Source organism: Fundulus heteroclitus, chromosome 16 (assembly GCF_011125445.2).
Source record: "Fundulus heteroclitus isolate FHET01 chromosome 16, MU-UCD_Fhet_4.1, whole genome shotgun sequence".
Taxonomy (NCBI): Eukaryota; Metazoa; Chordata; class Actinopteri; order Cyprinodontiformes; family Fundulidae; genus Fundulus; species Fundulus heteroclitus.
In genome coordinates, this window is record NC_046376.1 from 35,094,623 (window position 1) to 35,120,063 (window position 25,441).

Below are 25,441 nucleotides of genomic sequence, written 5' to 3' on the forward strand. Positions count from 1 at the left end.
TACATGCAATTATAAGCTAAACGTCACAGTAAAGCAACTCGCGAACGTGAAGAAAACAAGAGCTAACGCTAACAACACGGAAGCCGAGCAGGCGCAGAGCCCAACCACATCCGCTCTGAGCTATGATGCTAGCACAGCTAGCACAACATTTCAACAACAACAATAATAAAAACTCCTGAGCGACGCTTTAGATATGTGTTCACCAGCTTATGATTCTGAAACGCAAAAGACAACTTTATGACCGAATAAACTAACTCTGCGGACTTTTAAACCTCTTATAGTAGTTGGTTTGCTGAGTGGGAGCTAGCTGCAGCTTGGTTAGCAATTTGTTTGGGGTGAACATCAACTAACCCGCTACACTCCTTCCCCTCCAGCGATATACGTCTGCTTAACACAACCACAGCCGGATTGTTTCGTTAACCAGCAGCTACCACAGCACATTATACAGTTTGAACAGAAAAAGGAGCGAAAATTTGTGTTTAAAGGTCATCTCACCACACTAGATCCCCGATCCTGAGATGCACCGCCGCCATCTTTCAACTTAAATAAAACGTCGCACTGAATGAGAGGAAAAGGCGACGCACACCCACAGAAAGCCACCCTCCCTGCGTGAGGCGAGGCTGACACCCGCCCCCAATTTGACTCTGCATTTAGCAAACATTATCAAAAATGACATAAAAAAAAAAGAATGTCATAAAAAAACATACTTTCACGTGCTAATTAAAACTTTACTAAAACATAAGCTAAAGACGTCTAAAAATCACAGCTGTGGTCCAAGTGTTGCCTGGTTCCGTCATATTTCTGGCTGTACATTCCAGATGAATTAGTCTTCTAGTAAAATTTTACTGTTTGTCAGTATTTTACCTTATTTATATAACGTGCTAAAAACATTTATTGGACCACTGATGTGTAAAAAGTGTTAAAATGAATATATTTTTCTTATCACTAACTGAAAAATTATGGAAATCCTACTTTAATATGAGTACAATTATTCTTTTATATATATATATATATATATATATATATATATATATATATATATATATATATATATATATATATATATATATATATATATATATATATCTATATATCTATATAGATATAGATATATAGATCTCTCTCTCTCTCTCTCTCTCTCTTTCTATATATATATATATATATATATATATTAAAAATTATAAATAGCGTAATTATTAAATAAATAATACTTACCTTTTTCATCCAACTGCTCTTAGTCTTTCTTTGTAACATTTCAACATATTGGAAAGAAACAGTTATTGGGCTATGATTGTTCAGTCAATTCATCATCAAAAACCATCCCAGGTATTTAAACTGTGGCACCAGCACAACAAATTTGTTATTGCTTGTTAATGACAAGATTAATATATCAGACTTTCCCAAGTATATGCAGAATTCTTGTTTACTCTATATTGATGTTTAAAATGGAAGCTTCGCACCACTTCACGCTGTTACTTTTTTATCAGGGCATGTATAGAGTTCTTACAGCTGAAGATTGAAGCTGAACACAAATGACAGAGTTGTATGGAATTTTGATACATTTGTACATAAAACAAATAAAAGAGGAGAAAGAAAACAACCATGGGAGTATCAGTGGAAGAAGGGGCTCAGATAAAACACCATGTACTACGATTCAGTGCATTTTTCTTACGGATGAACCTTAGATATACAGGCACATTCTCACAGACATTGCCACTAAATATATCTTGTATTAAATAATACTGTGTATATTTCAGTGATGTTCAGTGATGTTTGCAACTGTAATACTTTATAGGTTGCTTTTGCTGTCCTTTTTATATGTCTCTCTGCAGGTGTAGAAGCAGACTCAGAGGATATTATCTTGTTTTCTCTTTTTCCTCTGATCTCTTTTTGTCATCTTTTCTCCATTTTAATGTACTGCTTCATCTTTCTCTCCTCCTTTCGTTCTATTTTACCTTTCTGTGTATGTGTCCATGAAAACTTAAATAATCCCAAAATAATATCCAATAAAGCTGTTTTACATAGAAATCAAACGGAAAACACTGTACAGAAAGCAATAACGCTCCACTTGTGAAAGTACATCTGTTGGGCTGACTTTGGCATTAAGACGACAATTCCTAATGCTACACTGCCAGACAGGACACATAAAAAAAAAGAAAAAAAAAAAAGACAAAGAAACACTGGTACTCTTTTTAAATCCCTGCTGAAAACTTATCTGTTCAAACAAGTATTTTCACTCTAATTGATCATTATGGTCCTATTTTTACAATTTCATTTTCATTTTCTGTTTTTGTGTAAGGAGACCTTGTGTGCCTTTAAAAACACATTTTAAACAACAGTAATAATAATAATAACAATAACAATAATAATAATAATAATAATAATAACAACAACAATAATAATAATAATAATAATAATAATAATAATAATAATTATTATTATTATTATTATTATTATTATTATTATTATTATTATTATTATTATTATTATTATTATTATTATTATTTATTACCAGGGATGTTAAAGCCACTGGCCTAAAATCAATAACTCATTTTCATGGGTTTTTTTGGGACTATGGAACAGGAACAATTAGTGAGCTTTCACAAACCGGGGACCTTGTGGGATTTTATGGATATCTGGAAGAGAAAACAGGAACTATCTGCAAACTGAATTGCACAGTTTTAAAGAACATGCCCTCATCAGTCACTCCCTAGTGTGGAAAATTTTAAAATCACAAACCAAAGCAATACCTGAATCAGCTCGTAGTGGTAATTCTGTCGTTTTTGACTTTACAACTAAAAGGTAACATTCTTCCTCAGTCGGGTTCCAACATTCAAATACACCCATCAACTTTGCATGATGCCACCGGTTCATGGATTTGAGATGAGACCTTGACCTTAAATGATCATTTGAACTGAGATCCAGATGGTTTGCTGGAAAAGTCATTTGACTGAACTCCCTTTCCTGAAGAAAGCTTTGATCGCTCTAGACAGCTGCATTATCATCATGACAAATGAGTTTATCATTGCAAAACCTACTTGGGATCGACAGATTGAGGAGAACTGTGTATTTCATGTGGTATATGACGTGATGCAGCTCACATCAGTGACTCTGGAAGTCTTTCTTACTTTCTTCATCTACTCATTTGTTTTGGTTTCATTGGGACTGAATCTAATGTTCCAGCATCTTCTTCTTAAGAATACTAATTAAGCTATCTTTACTGAATCCCACTTTCATCCATCAGTCCATGAGTGTTTCTCTTTAGCCCAGCTGAACCTTGATTTGTTATGATTAGATGTTAATTGGTTTCATTAATGCAGTTTCCATTACACACAATGACTGTGGTTTACGGCCATTGGGTTTTAATTTCTTTATGTTTTCCATTGCCCTGCGACAGACTGGCGACCTGTCCAGGGTGTACCCCGCTTCCTGCCCATTGACAGCTGGAGATAGACACCAGCAACCCTTGCGACCCCACAAGGGATAGGCGTGTCACAAAATGGATGGATGTTTTTCGTTTCGAGGCTTTGATATCTTTCTGGGTCGACCTGGCTGTTTGCAGTTAACAATCTGAACATTTTGTATGGACATGCTCTCAGCTGGTTGAGAGTAGCTTGGATTTTTTGCCTCGCTCTGTGATGTTTTTGCCATTTTGAAAAAGTTGTGGAACCCTTTCCATTGCTTCAGCTAATAGCTTTCTTGTTGGGGGTTTGTTTCCTTTTCAATCAGTGAGGTACAACTACTCATTAAGGTCTCGTAGCCCTTTCTCCCGTGTTAAGACACATCTACAGAATTGTGAAAATACTTGTTTTAAAATGATTCGTTTTCTTTCCTTCTATCTAATCTAAAAATGCATGTGCTGGTAATTGGATCATTTATAATTTTGGTATCAACTCTGTGCTTCTACTTTATGTTTGTATTGATTTTGCTCCGTTTTTTGAAACCCTCAGTGGGTGTTGGCAGATGATTGTTCATTCTCAGCAGAGTTAAAAGAGAGATGTTTCTTTCCACAGTTGCAACATGCTTGCTCAGGAGGAGGGGCTGCTGCCAATTCAATGACTTGTTATATTTGGTCACAGCTACATATAACTTCTTACCAAAAGGCATTTCAAACCGAATATGCAGTGCATATAAATTTGATTCTGTCCATATGTTTGAAATGAGCTGGTTTTGTATTCTTGATTAAAACTGGGCCCTGCGATTGACTGGCGACCTGTCCAGGGTGTACCCCGCCTCTCGCCCATTGACAGCTGGAGATAGGCACCAGCACCCCCACAAGAGATAAATGTGTAGGAAAATGGATGGATGGATTCAAACTGGATCCATTAGTCTTGTAAAATACCCTGAGATGACATTTGTTGTGCTTGGCGCTATATAAAACAACTCAACTATATTAAATTTAACCAGTGGTCACATTATAAAATGCTTAAAAACATTTAAAGAAAAAAAATAACCCAAACTTAAATAGCCTCAATGGAGCGTTCACAGTTGCTCATATAATTGTTGCTTTCTATTGGGTAACAGCATATATGATTCAAAGCTATTAGCCTAAAAAAAAAAAAACTCCACATCAGTCAGATTAAAAGGAATTTTATTAGTTTGTTGAATCAACAGTGTATAACCATAGGGAATCCCCATAAATAAAGGATACATTTTAAGTCCACTACAGTGATCAAATAAAAGACAGACCATCAACCCTTTCACCTACTCAAAGAAAATAAAGTTGATCTAAAACAGTTTTCCCCAAAACGTAGAGTTTTTTTCAGTGCAACAAAACTGAATAGGCATGAGAAAATAAATACATCATGTAGTTTGGAAATTTAAGCACAAAAGAAGGCCAGGTTGTTGCAGTCTTAACGTCAGAGTGACAAGATAGAGGACAGCATGGAGACAGTTAAACTAATAGGTTCAGATGGTGGTCAGTGTAGTATGTGAATGTTAAGTAAGTTTACTGTTGCTTGCTCGACACCATTACACCAAACTCCTGAATGGATATTTCTTTGTTTATGTACTGCTTAAGCTGGCGATCTGTGATGTGCCCAAGACGCAGAGCCTCGTCAATGGAGAACTTCTTCCCTGATTTTCTGTCATGAAGCATAGACGATTCTCCACTTGGGCCTTTGACTGTGATCTCCTCCCAGTCGCATTCCTGGCTCTGCAGATTAACAAACATCTTCCAGTCGATCAACCCGAGACGGTATGCCTCTTCAGGTCGCATCTCCTTTCCTGTGTCGGGATCAATGACAACAATGGATCTTCGGAGGTGACTTTCCCTTTGCTCCCTCTTCATCCTCACTGCTGCCAGGTTCCTTTTAAGCTTTTCAATCTCCTCATCTTTTTGGGCTGTGATGGCTTTTAGATCTGTGAGTTCCCTCTGAAGTGAGTCAAGCCTCAACTCAAAGTTCCTGCCATCCTCCCTCGGTGCAGACTCGGTGATAAGCCGCGTCTCTTTGTAGGTGATATCGATCTCTGACCGAAGTTTGCGGATCTCATTCTGCAGCCTTTGGTTTTCTTGTTGGAGGCGGGTACTTTCGTCCCGGATGTAGTCCAGCTCTTTAGTAGACTTTGTGTTAGCAAATTCCATATCAGAGAGCTTGGAGGTGAGGATAGACAACTCTTGGTCAAGTTCGCGTCTTCGCCTTTTCTCATCTTCCAAAGTTCTCCTTAGGTTCTCAATCTCATGCTCAGCTTCTGGGTCCCTCTCCACTTGGACTTTCTCAGTGCGGACAACTCGTTCCTTCACATCCATCTTCTCCAGGGTGATTTGCTGCTGGAGGAGGGCGTTATATTCTTTCTCAAGCAGGGTGCGCTTGTGTCGCTCTTCATCAAGCTGCAGTTTGAGGATGGAATGTTCCTTTTCCTGTTGGGGATCCTGCTGCAGTACAACCTTCTGTTTGACGGTCACCTTTTCACGGTTCTCTTTGTCCCGGATCTCCAGCTCACTGAGTCTGATGCGAAGTCTCTGGATCTCCAGCTCTGCTTCACGCCTTGCCCTGCGTTCACGTTCCAGTTCCTCCAGTTGCAGGTCCAGGTCTGCAATCTGTCTCTGCAGTTGGAGGAGCTCTGATTTAAGGTTCTCTTTTTGTTTTTGCTCATTGTTGATGCTTTGTAGGAAAGTGTTGCACTCTGTCTTGAGGACAGGATCTTCTTCCATCTTGACGACTTCCTGCTGAACAACCTTCTCTCGCACCTGAGACAAGTCAATCTTCTTCAGTCTAATCTTTTCTTCCTGAGCAGACCGTTCTCGCTCAAGGTCAAGGCGTTTCTTCTGTTCATCAGCCAGCTTCCTTTTCAAAATTTCAATCTCTTCTTTAGTCTTGGGATCTTCTCGGTACTGCACCACTTCATTGACCACCTCTTTAGTCTGTATTTGAGGTTTAGTTGCCTTCCATCTTTCAATCTCATCCTGGAGCTGACGGATTTCCATCTCAGACTTCTCTGTCAGGTGAGTTTTATCAACAATCTCATTGCGAAGTCTTTCCAGCTCTCTTTCCGTCTGTGGATCTGTCTTGTACTTGATTACTTCTTTAATTATCTCCTTGACTTCCACCTGAGGTCCTCTGTTCCTTAGCATAGTCAGCTCATCCTGCAGGGATTTCAGCTGGAGCTCGGCATCTCTGTAGCGCCTCTGCTGCTCTACAACTTCAAGACGGAGGTTGGCCACCTCGTTCTCAGCTTTTGGATCAGGGCGGACAATCTCACGCATCTTCTCCTGCACAATAACCTTAGACTTCTCTTCCTCCAGGCTCTGAATCTTCCTCTGGAGGTCTGTCTTCTCCCGCTGTGAAGATCTTCGTTTGGCCTTCTCATCTTCGTACTGTCTCCTGAGGTTTTCTACCTCTCTTTCAAAGACAACATCTTTCTCCACTTTTAGCACCTCCTTGATGGAAATCTTCTCCTCAGCAATTGCTTTTTCCTTCTCCAGCCTTCTGAGCTTCTCCTGAAGGAACTGCAACTCATCCTCCAACTGCTTTCTATTATCCAACTCTTTCTGTTTCCTGTCAAGGAGAAGTCTGTACTCTGACTCAAGTTGGGGGTCATTCTGGACTTTAATCACTTCCTCTTCAGTGATCACCTCCTGTTCCCGGTTTTTCTCCTCAGCAAGCAGGGTAACCTGCTTTTGGATCTGAATCAGCTCATTGTCTTTCAACATCTTGTGCCTTCTTAGCTCTTCTAGCTCATCCCGAAGCTTGCGAATCTCTTCCTCCTGACCACGGTCTCTTTCAATGCGCAAGACTTCTTTGACTGTGTACTGCTGTGCTCCTTCTTTGACCTCTGTTTCAAGACCACGAAGTTTCAGCTTGAGCACCTCCAGGTCATTCTCCAGCACATGGGTGGTGCGTCGCTCCTCTGAGAGCTTCTGCTGAACCTTGTGTACTTCCTCCTCCAACTGAGGGTCTGGCACCTTTTTAATGAGCTCCTTCTTGACAATTGTATCTTGGGGCTTTTGTCCTTCCAGGAGGTAAATATCAGTCTGAATGGTCTCAATTTCTTTTTCTAGCTGCTCTCTCCTGTGGATCTCATCTTCCAGCTGCTTTTTGAGGCGCCATGGCTCCTGTCCTGGGGCAGCAGCATTGTCTAACTTTACATTGGTAGACTTGATAAGAGAAGTTTCAGGTTGCTGTAGAGAGAGATCCAAAATTATTAATTCAGTTAATGTTTTTACATTTTAGATTTTCCATTAAGATTAGTGTAAAATATTTTACCTGGCTCAGAAGACTTTGGGCAAACTCAAGATTCTGCAGTCTTTGTTTGTTCACAGCATTTACCTCTGTGAACTTGGCTTCAATGGCAGCTTCCTGCAAACAGTGAAATGTAAAGTGAAACAAATCACACCTAAGAGATCAAAGTAATTCAAAACCTTTATGTTCAATTTAATAACAACCATCAAATTATGGCTACAGTACTGATCCAGTATTAATATAAACACATTAAACTGGCAATAATTTTATTTGATTTAGTGTAATGAAAAGTCACAGTATATTTAATCATACCAATTTTCTTGTTCTGAATTACTGTTAGTTTATTTAAAAGAAACCTACAGATTACAAAAACATGGTCAAGTTATAGAGATGCAGCCTGGGCTTTTCTCTGATACGTGATTAATTTTACAGGATTATTTTCTCCAGTTTAATGTTTATATATATGAGGGATGGATTCCTGATCGTTCCTGAGTCTGTATATCCCCCTAGTTCTCACAGCAGGGTGTGGAACCAAAATGAATGCACAATATTTACAACATGGTTGTGAACTCTAAGTGCATTTAGAAAAAAAGTAGAAATTTCAGTAATGTGTTACGTTCTTCTCAGTAAACGTTCTTTTTTTCTCTGTCCTGTCATAGCAGTCTAGGCAAGCTAGAGTGGGTCTAGCTGTATTTTAGTGTCAGCAGCTAATCACTGCAAAAATATAGGTTTTCAAATTCACCTGATAATCAAAAGAATTATATATTTTATCTGTCTTATTTTTTTATTTATTTTTCATCATATCAAAACCATTCAGCTCTGTTGCTAGGTAGGAAAAAGAGACTCAGTTAGTTCTTTGGTCAGTCCTCAGTTATTCATCATTATGAATTTACAAAGTGAGCAAGCTTTATAGTCATAATGTTCATGACAGGTTCTGTGAGTGCACTGGCCTCAGATCAGAGGTGAGCCTGTTTGGTGAAAAAACACTCAAAGGAGACCCAACACACAACTGAATTTGGTGCTAAAAACCAAACTATTTTTGCAGCCTTTCAGCTGTTCTGTGAAACCCGATGTACCGTTAGAGGCTGATAGTTTAGCATTATTTTGGGATGTCATGCCTTTTGGTTTTTAGGAGTTGTAGGTTGTTTTTTTCTGGAATCTAATTTAACCCATCACAACCTAAATGTCTGCAGTTAGATCCTAGTGCAGTCCCTGAAAATAGGCTGATTTACATGGTTTGTGTGGACATGACTGACAAAACAAGCTTACTGGTACCAGAGTGAACTGATGAGACATGACAATTTTCAACAAACATGGAAAACAACAACCGTTGCCTTGTGTTAAGATCCTCACAACTGCATGCTATTAAAAACACATTTTGAATGCAATCAAATTCAAAACTGTGTGGTTAATTCCAAATGAAAATTATATATTGTAATAACCTCACTTTCCAAGTTTGTTTCACCATTTTAGGTGGTCATATCTTTAAGCAGAAAGGACGTCCATTACTCCTGTTCTGAGGAAGCCTCTGACCCGACACAGACTAAGCTGACTGACTTCACGACAATATCTGCTTGGGATTTTACAGACAGCTGCTTTAACTGCTTATTCCTTTTTTGCTGTCCTGCTTTGTTTGTATGCTTTCTGGATCAGTGATGTACATAGTTGGGTTTGTGTGCAATATTTTTTTGATTTTGTGTTAGACAAAACAACTCCTGGGGGCAGTGGTTTAAATTTCAATCAGAAAACACCCTGACAATTTAGATTTTCTGGATAACCACACAGAGTCAGCGACAGATTTCCTTTACTGTTGTGTAAATAGTGTGTGTGTTTTAATCATCACCTCTGCCTTTACAACCAGAGCAGGGGATTCCTGTCTGCTCCTCTTGTAGGACTGAGGAACAAGTCCATCCTCAACATCAAGAATGGATTTAAATTTCTCTGTCTCAGTCTCATAGTCCTAGAAAGAGAACCCAGATAGCCATTAACCCCACATTTTCATGATGTTTTCTGGTAATTCAAACTGGTCATGGTGGTGAAATCAGTGCAAAATATATCACCTTGACAGCCTGTTGGTAAAGCTGGGCATTTTTGGAGACATTGTTCAAGTCTGATTCCTTTCTTGCAATGTCAGAGAGCAAGTTCTGTAGGAAAAAGTATTATTTTTAGTATAAGGATAATGTCTGTCATACATATTCACACAACAAGCAATATGAAGGGTTCAAATCCTGTTGCAGCATGTCTCACCCTCTGATTCTTCAGCTTGGCATCCAGTTGTTTCATGTCATCAGTTTCACGGGGCTCATAATTTGGGACACGAGACAGCCAGGTGTTCAGGTTGTCATAATCATTCTGGTAATTCTTGTAAGCCATCTTGGCTCTCTGCAAGCTTTGAGCCCTTTACAAGGAGAAACACATATCGTTAGTCAAATGTTGCTACGTGGTGTAATGGCCAGTTTTTTCTTTCAGGAACTTCTGATGCACAGATTATGAAAAACTTCCGCCTCACCTGGTGTCGATCTGCCTGTTGAGGTTGTTGTAGCGCTTGCTGAGTTTCTGAACATCAGCCTCCTGTCTTTCAATATCAGGACAATGCTCCTGAAAGTTGTTGGCCATGGTCTCACAGCTGCTTTTGGCCAAGCGCAGGTTCTGCTCGGCTTCTGAGATCACGGGTCTCTGAGACTTCAGGTCTGAGCCCACATCCTGCCAGAATAGGGGAGAAGATTTACTTTAACACACCGCGATGTGTTCCATTAAGCAACGCTGACAGAAGTTGTTTATCGCTCCAACTGTTTTCCCTTTTCACAAATTTCATTATCACTAGATGGCCAACCCCGAGAAACATACACTATAGTAAACAGTTCTAGCTCACAATCGTTGTTCATCGTTTCATTAATATTTCACCATGCAACTCCATTATGTAGAAATTACGTCTCTATTTTGCTAGAAAAGATTTTCAGTGTAGGGCAGAGTGTGGTAACCTGACGCCGCCAGATAGATTTGCTCTGCATATCCATCTGGAAACCTTCCGTTGAAGTAATTTTGGGAAGGGGAGAAAATACTGGTTAGCTGATTGGCCTATGTTGGTGATAGACGGGCCAAATAAACCAATCAGATCAACGAAGCATATGACGTACTCGTCAACATGCTTCGTCGTCGCTCTGTTACGAGCGACGACGAAAACACAACCACAAGCCAAGCTACTCTTGCTGCTGCAGGTAAAGGCTCGTTAGCTCAGCAAAGAAATACTCTGTAATTCCGATAAAACTTGCTCGATAGCCACGCTAACGCTAGTTTCATCGGCTGAAGCCGCCATGTTCTTTAGACTGAACTGTCGCGCTTCTCGTTGCGTCACACCTCTACCCGCCTCAAAGCCAACGCTGATTGGACGTTCGTTTGGTGAACGGCTCCAAATTTTCTTTAACAGAGAGTAGCCAGACTGATCTGCGAGTGAAACCTTGAAAGCTCGCGAGATCAGGATGGTCTCACGAGGCTAAGAGTGTGGGTGGGTTTTTGAAATACAATAATTTTAATAGTAAACCCTGTTTCCACACTGATTCACTTTTTCAGGAAACAGATTACCTGTATGAAAGAACTAAAGTTGTATTTAGAGGTTTTACTGTATTTAGAAATTGTAAATGTGATCTTACAGCAAGCTCTCGCTGCATTCTCTCCACCGCTGGGATGTCAGCTGGGGCGACCTCCTCCCTGGCCAGCTTGTTCTCGTAGGAAGAGAGTAAAGTCTTTCCGTTCTGAAGAGATGTCTCCAGCTTGTTGGAATTCTTCAGTCTAAAAAGATGCAGCATTTAGATTTTATTTTCAGTACAGTTGGACGTGAACACTCAAACTGGACTGAAATGAATTCAGGAACTTTTGTGCTAGAAACACAGCTAATCGTGAGAAAACAAACAAACAGAGGAGCATATCAGGTGACATACTTCTCCTGAGAGCACTGAAGGAGCTGCTCTATCTTGGTGTACTTCTTGTTGGTCTCATCCACCTTGCTGTGAAGCTGAGGAGCACTGGCGCAGTTTGAGTTTGACGTCAGGAAGCTCTTTGCCTCCGCAACTTTAGAGGTCTTCTCTGGTTCAATCTTACTGACAGCCGCAGCAATGTCCTGGAGAGAAACAGCCTCGTTGCGTTAATACTCCGTGTACATCTCAGACACATGAAGCAAGAAGACATGACAAGGAGACGGGATGGAGCTGAGGTCATTACATTCATGTCCTGCAGGCGGTCCGCGCTGTCCTGCAGCGGCCTGTTCTGCTCCAGCGGTGGCCGCACTCTGGAGTAAATGGCTTTCTCCTGTTTGTCCAGGTCGCTGACGACCTTATCGAGGCCGGCCATTAGCTGGCGGCACTGCTGCTCCTTCTTGTCTGCAGCCACACAACCACATCACACAGCGTTATCAAGCACTGAGTGACAGCTTAGCAGCCAGCAAACCGTTATCTTTAACCCACACAACCTCTTCTATCATTTGTGTTTTAAAGCTAACAGGTTTAGTTTTAAGTGTGACCTCAAATCATGAAAGCTTGCTCAGAAAACGTACAGCAGATTTAGAACAGCTTCAACACCAAACAGCTTTTATGCCGAATCCATGACTTTGCCTGAAGGCCCGTTTATTGCTGCTAAACGTCTGAGCAGAGCCAACCAGATTTAGGAGCTAGGTGGTGTTTGGCTTTTGGCAAACACTCTTCGACTGTCCATCGTTGATGGTATCAATGGGGAAACCTCTGTGTGGTGCACTGAGCGGCACACAGAGGGACGATGTTGACTCAGAAGCCAATAGACTCTTCAAAGAAGCCGGACCCAGTCCAGTGGAATTAACCAAGCCTGGACGGCCAGGGGAAAAACTTCCCGGTGTTTTATTCACAACAACTTGCTTTCAGTTGTTCCAAAAACAACGATGAAACTTAGAGGGGACCGAAACCTTTGCGATTGTGGATCCCAGACTTTATTAGACAGCCATCTTCCCTTCCTGTTTTTAAAGTCTCTTTTAAAAAACACATTTATTTCTATTTATCTTTTATCTTATGTTTGTACAGTACTTTGGTGCTTATGTGCTTAATAAATAAATTGGATTTAGCGTCTTTGTTCACCAAAGTCTTCCAGCAGTGACTGTTTGTCACTTTCCTTTAGTTCACCTGTTTGAGTTTCTTCTAAACATGCTGAAAGATTTCCTCAGACTTCAGTCAGGTGTTCATAAAACTGTGTGTGAAAACCTTGAGTTTACCTTTCAGAGAGATGAATTCATCATGTAATGATAATCTGAAGCATCCTTCTGAATTCCCTTCAGAAGGGCCCTTTAGATTTCAGGTTTGCTTTACATCTTGTTTCTTTACTAAATCAATCCAGCGATATATCAGTGTAATTACGAAAATAGTTAATTATTGATTCCATTAGTGGTCAGATATAATTACTGCATTCAATTAAAATGTGGATATTGTGATTTTGAGAATAAATATATATCTGTGATATTTTCCATCTCGTTCCTTTTATGAAGCGAGTAAATTACACTCAGACTGTTTCTAACATTGGTGATATTTTGGAACATACAAATATTATGAAATAGTTTATCCTATTAGGCTGCAGTTTATTGATCAGCTGCTATTTAGGCATCTAAAATTGATGCAAATTTAGCTCCAAAGAGTAAAGAACAGCAAAATAAGCTTGAGTGTAGCATGCCTCCTGTACCTGTAGCCGGGCCCGCTCCGCTCTCCTTCTTCAGCACATCGTATCGTTTCTGTAGAGTTGCTTTGCTGGATGCCATCTTCTGCTTGAGAGCTTTTTGCTGGCTAGTCAAACTGCAGGTACACAATACAACGTGCTGTTTCAGCTAGCCAGGGATACAGCAAGTCCTGTTGTCATGTGGCAACGTTTAAAAAGTCGAGTGGACTCACTTGTCAGAAATGGCCACAGCCTCTGGGTCAGTGGGTGGGATCATGAAGCAGACGCCCGGGGCAGTGAGTTTCCGTCCAGCCGCATCCTTCACATCCCATTTAGCCCCATTGTTCCGGAGCAGGGTGTACCTTTCACCGCGCACGATTTGACCCTGGAGAAGAATACAAAGGTGTCACCTTATGTGAATCTCAAAGGCCTTGTGTACGATATATTATGTGATCTATTTCTTTTAACTGGGAGATATCAGAGTAATAGCTCTGCTGCTTTTGAGGAGTCTTGTGAGGTGAGCGGGTGGTCTTTCATCCATATTAACTCCACAAGCAAAGCTGTATCCAACTGGAACTTATCTTGACAAAATGTCCCAATTCAGCCAAATAAACTACAAAAGCTTAGAGCAGACCATTCAGCAGCTAAGTTCCTCCTCCTGCTGCCTTGATGTTCTACCCACAGTTTTCCTTAAGAAAGTTTTACCTGTCATTGCATCTGAGTTGACTCAGATAATAAACACGTCCCTTCTGTCAGGAGTTTTCCCCCAGTCCCTAAAAACAGTAATTATCAAACCACTGCTGAAAAAGAACAATTTAGACAAACTACCAAATTGTCTAAATTTAGGGGGTGGGGGGGATTTGTGGCTGCGTATTTATTGAAAATACATTATATGAAAAGCACTAATGCTATTGTAGTGAATTTATTTGAAGGGTTTTTAGACATCCTTTACCCGGGTTACCAGCACTGTATGGTGTACCAGTAACAAGAAAATCACATGACGACAACAACAACAATAAAATGTTCTATTTCAACCAAAAGGCCTAGAACACTTCGGCAGACATCTTGAATCTAATCCTCGTAGACTTGATGCGACACCAAGGTCACCTTGTAAATTAAGATTTTTGTTTCATCCACACTATTGCAAGAACAAAAAGCTCCTCCAACTGCGATACAGCTCCTCAGTTTTTTGCCTCTGTGGTTTTTAAATAAGTTACTCTGGAACTCAGAGCATGTTCTGTTCTGAAGGGATTTACATACATTATGCAGTAAAGCCCTAATGTCACATGCCTGCTATGGAGCATAAAGACGAGTGAGAAGGAAAAGTTTTTATGCGAGCAGTCTGTTCATGCAAAACGTGAGGATTAAAGTCCCGACAACATGCAGGATGAGGTGAGCTGTTTGGAATGGAGCTAAAACTAGATGACAGAAAAAGGACAACAGAGAGAACAGAGTAAAAAAGGAAATTAAAAGACAGAAAATATGAAATAAAAAGTGTACACATAAAAATATTGGGTGTAAAAAAAGCGTTAAGGAAAAGACCAACGAGGGTGTCCTAACAAGGAGAAAGATGTCTGTGACTGTACAAAGAAAGATTCTTCACAAAATGATAAACACTATGGATAACCCTGAGCATCCTCTTCCTCAGACTGCTGTACAACAGTCAGGCTTCTCCAGATCGGCTGTATGACAGACCTCTACAGGAGATCCTTCCTGCCTGCAGCCATCACCATCTACAACAACTTGTTGATGTCACTGCTATGAAAGTCCAAGTCCTGAGTCTTTTGGGATTTTAACAAGTCAAGTCTAAAGTCAGAAAATTTGCGACTTGAGTCAGACTTCCAAGTCACTTGACTCAAGTCCACCGCTCTGCCAGCTGGTAAAACAGGAGCTTTGTGTGTGGTGTGTGAGACTGTGGATGTGGTTTGGATGTGCTCTCTCACTTGGATAGGTGTGGCTTAGGGAGGAGCTGGCTGCACAGACCTGAGACCTATCTTCATCTGGAGCAGTATTTAGAACCTGGCCTCCTGTGTGCTCACTGCCAGATGGTCACCGCTCAGTTGGCAGATCGGCCAGTGTTCTTTCTAGAGAAACCAATCATTTCTACCACTTTGAGATTTTCAACAGCAACCTTACCTGTACTCTTTCTCTCCAGGATCCAGCTCCACAACAACCTCCCAACAACCGAGCCACACCATCCACCTCCCTTGTCTCCAGCTGCTACCCCCCCCACCCCCCACCCCCTGAGCTTACCTGCCTCCACAACCTGCCCCTACGTCCGGAGACGCCACCTCTACCTTTTTTTGCTCTTTCCCCTACATCTGGTTATCTGCATTTTTGGCCCAGCACTACCGGAAAACAAGAAGCTTACATATGCTCAGTTAAGATTCCATAAACCTTTAAACTTGAACTAAACTCATAAAGGAAGTTGGAAACTACGTACGTCGTCTGTGTCAAACTCGCACAGAGCCTCGATGGGCAGGAGCTTCTGGGGTGTTTCCCTCCGGTACTTCAGGGGCAAAACCTGCAGACTACGCTTCTGAAGAGCCTTGACCCGCTCATCAAAGTGATCCACGGCCTTAGATTGGTCCTAATCAAACACAGGCAGATAAGAAAGAACAGTCTTACAGCTGCAGAAATCTTTAAAGATACAGTCCCTCCCGTCCTTCCCAATGATGCTCACATCCAGCTCTGAGATCAGGCTCTCCATCTGGTACACATCTTTGAACTCTGGGTTGTACTTTTGGTTGACTTCTGTATCCAGCCGCTTCAGCAGGTCCTGAGTGTCGCGGGCTTCCTTGTGGAACTGCACATGAACAGAGGCCAACTCACACATTAATGAGATTCCGCTTTTTTACCCTCTGGGTCTAAAAGTGTCCTGTTTCTGTCTGACCTTGTGATATTCATCCATTTGCTTGAGATGGGCCTCCTCACAGATGAGCAGGTTCAGGTACTCTTTCCAGTCAGCATGGACTGCTTCCATATGAGCCTGGAAAAAAAATGATCAACTGTGAATTCATTTTTAATTCATTATTGATCTGGAAAAAGTGAAACCATTTCAGAAACAAATCATTCCCTCAAAAAAAATTGAAAAGATCTATGTTCAGATATGTCAAATCAGGGTTCAATCTCAGCTTTTTCTCTTCAAAAGTTCATAAATGATTAAGAGTTTATTAATAAAACTGGTGTAAGAATTGCCATACATTTTTATTTAGGTAAGCTATAATCAGTATTTATGAAGAAAAATTATGGTAGCTAAATACGACTAAATTAGTTAATTTTTGAAAGAATTAATCTGATAATTTTAGTTACAAATAAAAGTGGTGGCTTGGGATTTGTATTTGGTTGGTAATAAAGGTATAATGCCACCCTAAAAGAAAGCCTTGACACTCCAGCTGGCAGCTGGCACCTGTTGAGACGTGTGTTCCCTGCACACATAAACAGCATATCAATTAAGAAAATGGATTCAAATGTGATCGACAGAGCTGCTTGTGATGATATTTGGGCACGTCATTAGGGTGCAGATTTGGAGCCTGCAACGTGACGCACAGAGAACAGGTGAATAAACCAGGTTGAAGTTAAGTTTACTTATTCATCCAGGGACGCCTTGGGATTCCAAGGTGTCCCCAAGTGGCTGGGGAGAGGGGCATCTGGGCCTTCCTACTGAAGCTGCTACCCCCGCGACCCGACCCCGGATAAGCGGAAGAAGATGCATGGATGGATGGATGGATGGATATTTAAATGTCTAGAATATGTAATCTCCTGCTAAATGGTTTTATAGCCTACCTCTATAACATTCTTCCCTGGGTGTTGCTGGGTGACCAGAGCCTGTCCATCATCATTCAGCTTGGTGACGGTAGCCTCCTTGTTCTCCAGACATTTACTGATAAAGTTCTGTTGGGGTGAGAAAAATCAGATTCATGTCCAATCCTCTGACCTCTAGTCATTACAGAGAGAGCGTGGGTCCGTCCCCCCCAGCTACCTCATACTGCCTCTTCCGGGCCGGGTAGTCCAGGTTGGTGTCGCTCCAGTCATAGTTGAACCTCTCCTCGGCTTGCTGGTCCATCCAGAACAGTTCATTGGTGCAGCGTTGCATGTAGTCCCGCAGGCTCAGCAGGTGGCGCTGACGAGCACTAGAGCTGGCCTTGTTTAGAGAAAGAAAAACTTCAGAAATCTTAAAGAACATGTTCTATCGTGTATAAATGTGCGGTTAGACAAAGTGCGGTAGTGTGGATTCATTACCAGCAGTTTGTTGTACTTCGTCTGGAGGTCACGAATATATTCCTACACAATCCAATTACAGAAGAACGTACAACTATTACATATTGAACTTATCATGGGATGAAAGATGAGTAAAACTGTCACATTTTTCAATAAAAAAAACAAAAACTAAACTTAATTGTTCACATTCGGTTTTAGTTTTACCTAGGTTAAATGCTTTGTAAAAAAAAAAAAAAAAAAGCTACTTAACATTATTCAGCCTTAGTTTTGCTAGTAAGAGTTTGTTAGCTTTGCCAGGGACAGATTTCTTGTAATAACTTAATATAATGTTCCTACCTTGTCTCCACCAGTGGCGATGTGGGGAGCGAGAGCCTCCACCTCGCTGTGGAAGATGTTGTGCTCCTCTACCTCACTCTCCACAGTGGACAGATCCTGGCCGTAGCCCTTGTTGTTCAGGTTTTCCTGGGCACAGAGACACACAAGAGGTGTATTAGACATTTCCTTCTCTTCATTTCAATTATTTAAATTAGGACAACGCATATTAATCAACATATCAGCAGTAAACAATCTAAATATGCCAGAGTTAGCAGAACAGCTAACTCTGTACAAGTAGACAAAGTCATTTACATAATGAGAGTACCTCGGGTTAGATTACTTTGTCTACTTGTTATGGCGTCCTATCTTTTGTCAATGTGGAAGCAGGCTGTTCTGGCTACAACTAAAACAAAGCATTACACATTTCACCCAGCAGCAAGTTCATTGTAATTCGGGGAATAGAGGGAATTGTTCCCATCTTCTGCTTTAAATAAATAAACGGGTTTAAAGTCATTTAGTTGTTGTTTTTTGGCTTGACCACAGCTATAGGTGTGTATATGTTTTAAACCCTAAAGCTGTGAAGCATTCCAAAAGATGCTCTGCATGCTGAGTTTTATAGATTCTAAAAGAATTTACTGTGAAAGGATTTTTTTTTTCTGAATGGGTAACAGATCCAGATTGGTATATTCATAGTACATGGAACAATATTTAGCAAGTGGAAAAAAATAACATTTAATTTTAAAAGGAACACCAGGGAATGAAAACAAAATTAACAATATGAATTACTTTACAGTGACACGATATTCAAATCATGCATTTTAAATGCATGACTGGAATTGTTCTATTTAGTTTAAAAGGCCTGTGAAAGATGTGAAATAAAACAAAACCTGATAAAGTTACTCTAGACACAACCTCACCAAGTACCGTCTGCATAAAACCAGCCAAAGTTATGCTTAACCAAAATTGAAAAACACAAAGACACATTATGGGACCCAGGAGGGGTAATTAAAATCATAGTGAGGTTAAACCTTTTCCTCCATGGGTTCTGCATTACTGTTTGTGTTTGCTGGAGTTGCAGGGCAGGATGGCTCCTGCATGTCTTTAGTGCAGACAGCTTTATGAATCCAGTGCAGAAGTGAAGCAGTTTTAGTTTTTTTTGTTTGCTTTTTTGTTCTAGATTGATGGCCACCATTCTCAATACAATCCAGGAGGTGTTAACATATTAGACGTTCCTCGTGAGTGTCTCACCATTTTGTCTTCCATTATGTTGCCCCAGTTAACACTGGGCATCCCCTCAGTGCGGCTCAGGTGGTAGATCCGTTCATGGTCCTCCTTCAGCTTCACCACTCTCTCTCGCAGCTGAATCATACTAAACACAAGATACAACACAAAGGTGTGACTAACATTCAGAGGCAATAACACACACTGGTAAACCAGAGCAGGTATTGAAAAAATAAACGTCTGGGAAAGAAAAGGACAGCATGTTCTGGTAACACTGACTAGGAGTGGTCAGTTTCAGGAGCATGACATCATTGTATTGTTAATATTAGAAATAGCTCAAAGAGTAGCACTCACTCTTGTTGTATCATCTCAGCCTGAGGATGCATGAGGCGCTTGGTGTTGCGGGCATCCTCATCCAGGCCATCAAGCAGCTCAAGAGAATTAAGGATTCTCTTGTTTGTGTCATCTTGATACAGAGGCTGCTTCCCTTCGTTGATCTTACTCACATCCTGTAAAAAAGTGTCAAATGTGGATTAGTTCTTCCATTTCCTACACATCTCACCCTTTGTGGATGTCCTTGTTCATCTTCTTCATGGATACTAGAGGTTCCCAGAGTGTGTTGTGTTGTTGTCGCATGAGCTAAGGCTGCTTCCAAATCTAATCATTTTTATCCCCATCACTGGTTCGCACTGGTCTTCTTCTGAGTACTCAGCTAAAATCTCTACTGTTTTTGTCAGCGTTTTCACATGCTTTTGTTTTCCCCTCTAATACTTATTACAATATCCAGAGGTGGACATAACGACATCTCTGACTGCTTGGTAAATCCAGCTGGAGGACCTGTCATGTGACATTCATGTGGAGGCAGGAGTTTCTGTGTACGACCACAAACCAGCATAGATAAATAGGCCTAATACCAGTGTTCAGATCTGAGCCAAACAGCTAGGCTGGTCCGTGGTCGTATGGTCTGTGTGGTACCTGGAAGAGGTACCACACAGACCCTTCTCTTCTTAGAAATTAGCTGCTTGTAGATTCGTAAGATGTTGTGGTTAAAAATACCACTATCTGTCTAGAATTGGGGTATTTAAGACCTGCTTCACATGTTTACAAATGGTGGGTCATTTTCATAGCTCAACCTCAGGTTTGGTTCAAAATATTACCCAATTAATGGGTTAAAGACAAACTTCAGAAAGAGCCACATTATTCTTTCCAAATCACCGTTTTCAACTAGACTTTGACCTAATCCAATATATCTGGACTGCTGCTCCACTATGAAATAAAACATGGTAAACATGGTGAATTTAACAGTAATCCCAACCCAGCATGTTGAGTCAAACCCATAACCCAACCCTATTGAGTTGAAGCAATCCAGAGATGTCTGTGTCCAAATTTAACGCAGCACTGATACAAATAGGGTAATTCTTTAACCCATATCAAAAACTACCCCTGGTGGTTGGAATCAGAACTTTAATTTCAGGTACAAGAAATGTGCACGTCCAATTTTAGATATACATTCACCTTGTTGAGGTTCTGCTCGACATCGTAGATGTTCTTCTCCACCTTATCAGCACTCTTCTGCAGCTTCTCAATAAGAGCAGCCAGTTCCGTGCTGGTACTGGAGGACAAACAGACACATAAATGAGGCATGAGTTATTTTATGATGGAACCCCAATGTTCTTCAACCAGCTGGTAAAGAGCCGACCCAAGGCAGAAGTGAAATAAACTATTGCCTAGGTCCCCCAGGCCAGCAGAGGGCTCCAGAGGCCTACAGTACTCAAACAGGATACAGGTGGTGAAGCTTCAAGTTTTTGGTTACCTTCATAAAGAATATATCTCAAAATGATGAATAAATGTATTTTCTCTTGCATGTGTCTGTGCTTGGATGAAGTTTTATGCATCTTGTAACAACAAATTAATAGATGATAATTTACTATAAATGCTTGGAAACAACTGATTGAACTGTTCTCTCCTTCCCAGCACAAGGATGGATAATTTGTTAATCCCAGAAGTAGAAACATTTTATCAAAGTTGTTTATAACATAAATGAGTGCAAACAGCATCATTCACAAAGTTTAGCAGAGTATCCACATAATAAAAAGTATAAAATTAAAAGGTGAAAAACAATGACCATAAAGAAGAACTACACAATCTCAAAGAGTAGTCCACCAAGTCTGTTCTGAAACACAGTATTTTATTTGGTTGTTAAATGGAAAGCACACAAACAATCTAGCCTGGACCGTGTTTTTAATTAAGACAGTTGTCCTTGAAGAAAGGCGAGCTGCCCTGGCAGGTTTGTGCCTCATTCCATCAATCAGGCACTCCTCATCCAGTCACTATGAGAACCACTGAGCAACTGCGTTCCTCAGAGCCTAAATACAGGTTCCTCTGGCGGGCATCCAGAATTCATAGAACCTGAGTTAACTCCGGTTTTACATGAGCCTGCTGAACCATGTTAGACTGTAACATCACATTTATTACAGTGTTCCTCTGCTGAATGGCTGGGTGGACAAAGGTAGAAAACAGGAAATAAAGGAACCCTTTTTATTACTGTCTCAGGTAATTTGTTGGGTTACTGCATTTTAGAATGGCTAATTTTAGAGGCTGATCGGAACTGATCAATCCAGCCAATTACACCATCTGTCCACCAGGGATCACTCACACATTTGCGATATGTGGTATGTACTTTTGTCTTTATTCAGAGTAGCTTCTTAGCAAAAAAGATTATTCAGAGGACGTAGCAAAAACACAGAGATAAACTGTTGTTTTTTTGTCCCTTTGGAGCAGCAATGTTGTGTACCTTACACCGTCTGGTCCCCAGAGAGCCCCGACAAGTTTAGTCTGTTCCAAATGTTGCATGATTAGCGGTGGAATATCTGCTGACCTCAGTATGTACATAAGTAATCTCCAGTGCTTTAGTGACACAGAGCAGAGTTTTCCCTGCCTGCAAGAGACAGACGCAGGAGCTGAGTGGTTTTTGACACGGCTAAGCTCAGTTAAAATAGGGGAAATGTGCTGAGGCAAGTTTGCTGTCATCATTTCTGCTTGTGCTGCTTCTGCCCTATAAGAGTCTTAGCATAAGCAGTGCTCAACATGCCGTACTACACTGCAGCAGTAAAGAGTCAGTTCTGCAGACTGAATAGACACGGACGTCTTCTACAGTCTGATGAGCTCTGAACAGTGTTGGTGAACTCTTTTATTAAACTCACAAGTTTTCCCCTTGTATTAACGTCTACTTATGTTTATGAAACACTGTCTTCATATAGTTCTAGAAAGAATGAGCAAATGATCAAAAACACATGCAACAACAGGTCTGCGGATTAAGATGAAAGTGAAAGCGCGTCTACACCTGAAAGTGGCCGTGATAGAAACAGAGGAAGGTTGTCAGCCCACGCCCACCACCCAGCTCCTCAAACACACACACACAAACACACACCTTTTGCACACAGGTTATATAACACCTGCGGGATGAACTGCGCACTGTGAAACTCCGCTGCTAGTGGTTGAAAGACCGACAGAGCAAGTTTGAACCGGCGCCCACTGTCGAGGCTGGCAGAAACGCTTTGCTGTTCAGAGCCATCTTAATAAAACATTCCTCCTTAAAAACAATACTACACCAACAAACTGCTTTCTGACCTGACTGGTGTCAGTAAATAAGCACATCCCTTTCAAAGACTCCATGAATTCATACAGATCTGGGTCTCTACCCAAAGCATTGTGGTTTAAAGGAGTTATAGAATGTCATCCAACTGGAAAAGGCACAAATAACGGCTGCCGTTGCTTTGCCCTGGCATGATTCTGAATCTTCCTGCTGAACTGTTGTTGAAGAACAGGATCTTAAAAGCAGAGATGGTGTGCTTTGTTTGTAGCATGCTGTAACGAGTCAGCCCTGGTCAGAAGCAGCCCATCTGCTTGTTTTGGACAGGAACAGCCACAGCCCTCTGCTGGGAACACAATTCTTCTCTGACTAGATCACTGTTTGACTTCAAGCAGCAAAATGGTACCAACTCTGCCACATAAACCATGCTTCAACTCCGCTCCTCTACTTTCTATGCCTGTTAACTGGCTCTAATGCAACTTTGCGACCACCTTGGTTCTGGGAAAGAACTGGCACTGAAGCAGTAGATTGAGAAAGATATGCAGCATGTTTGCATAAGGGAAAGGTTCAAATCAGAACCAGAACGCCTCAGGATGAAGTCATAGAGGGTGTGCCGGGCCTCTGCTGTCACTGAGCATCACAACACCGCCTGAAGAATGCTCCTCCTCGGAGGCTGGCCCTGAAAGCAGCTTGGACCTGGACCCACTCTGACACCAACACCAAAACGTAGTGAGTTCCATTTGTTGTAGAGCTCCTCTTTAAATGTTGCCACGCTTTTTTTGTAACTCTTTCAGTTGTATATATTTTTACCTTTGCATCATCATCTTAAACTAGGTAAACTGCAAATTGTAGACAATGTTCTCGATTTTTAATGTAACCCATAATAAAACCCGAGCAAACAGAAAAAAAAACCAATAGGGTGGAGCTGCATTATTAGAATTCCTTCACTGTCTGTGGGTGCTTGACAGTCTCCTGGAGTCCAGCAGATAAGATGGTACTCCACCAACAAGGAGAGATAATCGTTTCACATAAATCAGTAGATTGTGATGGACCGAGGTAATGTATTACACATGAGAATGCTGCAGGGCCCGTTAGAAAACCCTAGTTTTAATGATAGATCAACACAAAGGCTGGCAGAGAGCAGAACACCCCCAGAAGCGGAAACCTGGTTGTCTAAAAACTTCAAGTTAGTTAACTACACTAAAAAAAATAGATTTCTTTTTGATTTTCTGTTTTCCATTCATAGAATCTATCAAACCTGAGATCTCACATAGAGAATGCCCCAGAACCTGATCAATAAACACTTAGAGTTTTTAGTTTCATAAAAATCAGTTAAAGGTTACAAGCTGGTAATAGCAATTCCTTACATCTCTAATAATATTACTACCTCAACATGCATGTATGGTGGTTTTTTTTATGTCTAAAAGTCCTCAGTAAAAAAAGGCCAGAGCTTAAACAAAAGCAGAGATGGGTATCAGCCAGGAAAAGCCTGATCGGTGCACCTCTAACCATTGACAGATTTTGCTAAATGCTTGTGTTCACACCCTGACTTCCCAGAGGCCTGGAGGCAGAACACAGCTGCCTGACCAAATTAGTGAGTTTGAAACAACAACAACATTTATTCACAATTTAAGGTTAATTTTATAAATAATGCAAAAAAACCTGATCACATTTTATCATATGGCAGCTTAAAACCAAATCATTCCTGGTTCACAATCTGCCCAAAATGCAAACGATCAAGTTTGGTATTTTCTAAATATCTGGCAGGGATGCAGGAGAGGTTGGTAGGAGACAAACTTCAGTCTCCTCTGTTGATGGAAAAGTTTCCCCTCCAAGCAAGAAATGGGCTTTGGGCTCAGTTAAAGAAATGGGCTTTGGGCTATATGGACAGCAATACTATGGGAGGGGCAGCAAGAAACTCTTTTCACACAATCTTTCTAGGCAGGTCAGCTGAATACCGATCAAACCTGTTAGTACAACTTTATGACCCACCTTATCAGCCACACCCGTTCTGCAGGTAAAGGACAAGATGTAAAACCGATTTCCCTGAATTCTATCTAAACACCAGATTATGGGGACCAGATGGGGTTTAATTAACTCCTCAGCCACACAGTTCAATAAGTCCAGAAATCAACGCTCAGTGAAAAGTGTCCCTTCAGATCTGCTCAACCAACAGGACAGGAGCCAGTCCCTGAAAGGGTGCGCCTGGCGCAGGACGCACAGCCCAACCCATCGATACCGTCCATACAGTCATAGTCACTTCAATCTAACTTTTCCTCTACTTCCACGTCTTTCTCTATTAATCCCACTGCGGAGTGCTTCACAGTGCAAAATGAACACTAAAACACAAAGAAAAGGCGACAAAGTAAAGGAGCATAAGTGGAAACAGCGACCCAAGGTCACCGCATTCTCCCCGGGGACGTTTTTCGGTGGGTCGCCGCTGAAGAACACACAAACGCGTCTCTCCACGAGATCACAACACTTACGTGGACTTTTGCTGCGTCGTAGACGTAGGGGTTATGGAGGCAGACGTCTTGCTTTTCTTCTTAAACATGGTGGCAGGTCACCTGTCAGCGCTCTCCTCTGATAACTAAGCCGTGAAAAGCAGCAGGACAGGTGGACCTCAGCTCTGCTTGCGCCGCCGCTCTTGCTGTGGAAGTCGTGCGAGTGAAAAAAAAAATATCCTCAGAGTCTGAACCCGAGCCCTCCCGCTGTCACTGCGCTCACAGTAATGGACTCATCA

At 41.2% G+C, this 25,441-nt stretch overlaps 2 protein-coding genes across 4 annotated transcripts in view; both read right to left on the reverse strand.

The window, feature by feature from the left end:
- The window catches only part of LOC118556101 (putative oxidoreductase GLYR1), an 84,896-nt gene extending 84,293 nt beyond the window's left edge, over positions 1-603 (reverse strand). For all 3 annotated transcript variants that reach the window (XR_004933012.1, XM_012879552.3, XM_012879551.3), the window contains exon 1: positions 496-603. Coding sequence is in view for 2 of the 3 variants with exons in the window: in XM_012879552.3 (XP_012735006.1) it covers positions 496-533 (38 nt within the window). In the remaining variant the exon portion in view is untranslated. The remainder of the gene's footprint in view (positions 1-495) is intronic.
- Positions 604-4,574: 3,971 nt separating this feature from the next.
- LOC105937964 (periplakin) lies at positions 4,575-25,441 on the reverse strand. Its single transcript, XM_021325031.2, has 22 exons — positions 25,185-25,441; positions 20,622-20,718; positions 19,461-19,615; positions 19,134-19,254; positions 17,907-18,032; positions 17,592-17,633; positions 17,332-17,493; positions 17,136-17,243; positions 16,243-16,338; positions 16,033-16,155; positions 15,793-15,939; positions 13,583-13,734; positions 13,377-13,486; positions 11,901-12,058; positions 11,621-11,799; positions 11,333-11,471; positions 10,192-10,385; positions 9,930-10,080; positions 9,743-9,826; positions 9,526-9,642; positions 7,707-7,799; positions 4,575-7,621 (listed from the first exon to the last, which is right to left on the reverse strand). Exons 1-22 carry the CDS (start codon positions 25,250-25,252, stop codon positions 4,949-4,951), a joined length of 5,295 nt encoding a protein of 1,764 aa, XP_021180706.2. The 5' UTR covers positions 25,253-25,441; the 3' UTR covers positions 4,575-4,948.

What these genes read in the sequence shown, in the direction of transcription:
- LOC105937964 (XM_021325031.2), bottom strand. Translation starts at nt 25,252, where the DNA reads ATGTTTAAGAAGAAAAGCAAGACGTCTGCCTCCATAACCCCTACGTCT. An exon ending in GAATGCAGCGAGAGCTTGCT is followed by an intron (nt 10,386 to 11,332) that starts GTAAGATCACAT and finishes CTATTCTGGCAG; the next exon opens with GATGTGGGCTCAGACCTGAA. An exon ending in CCAAGCTGAAGAATCAGAGG is followed by an intron (nt 9,827 to 9,929) that starts GTGAGACATGCT and finishes TTTTTCCTACAG; the next exon opens with AACTTGCTCTCTGACATTGC.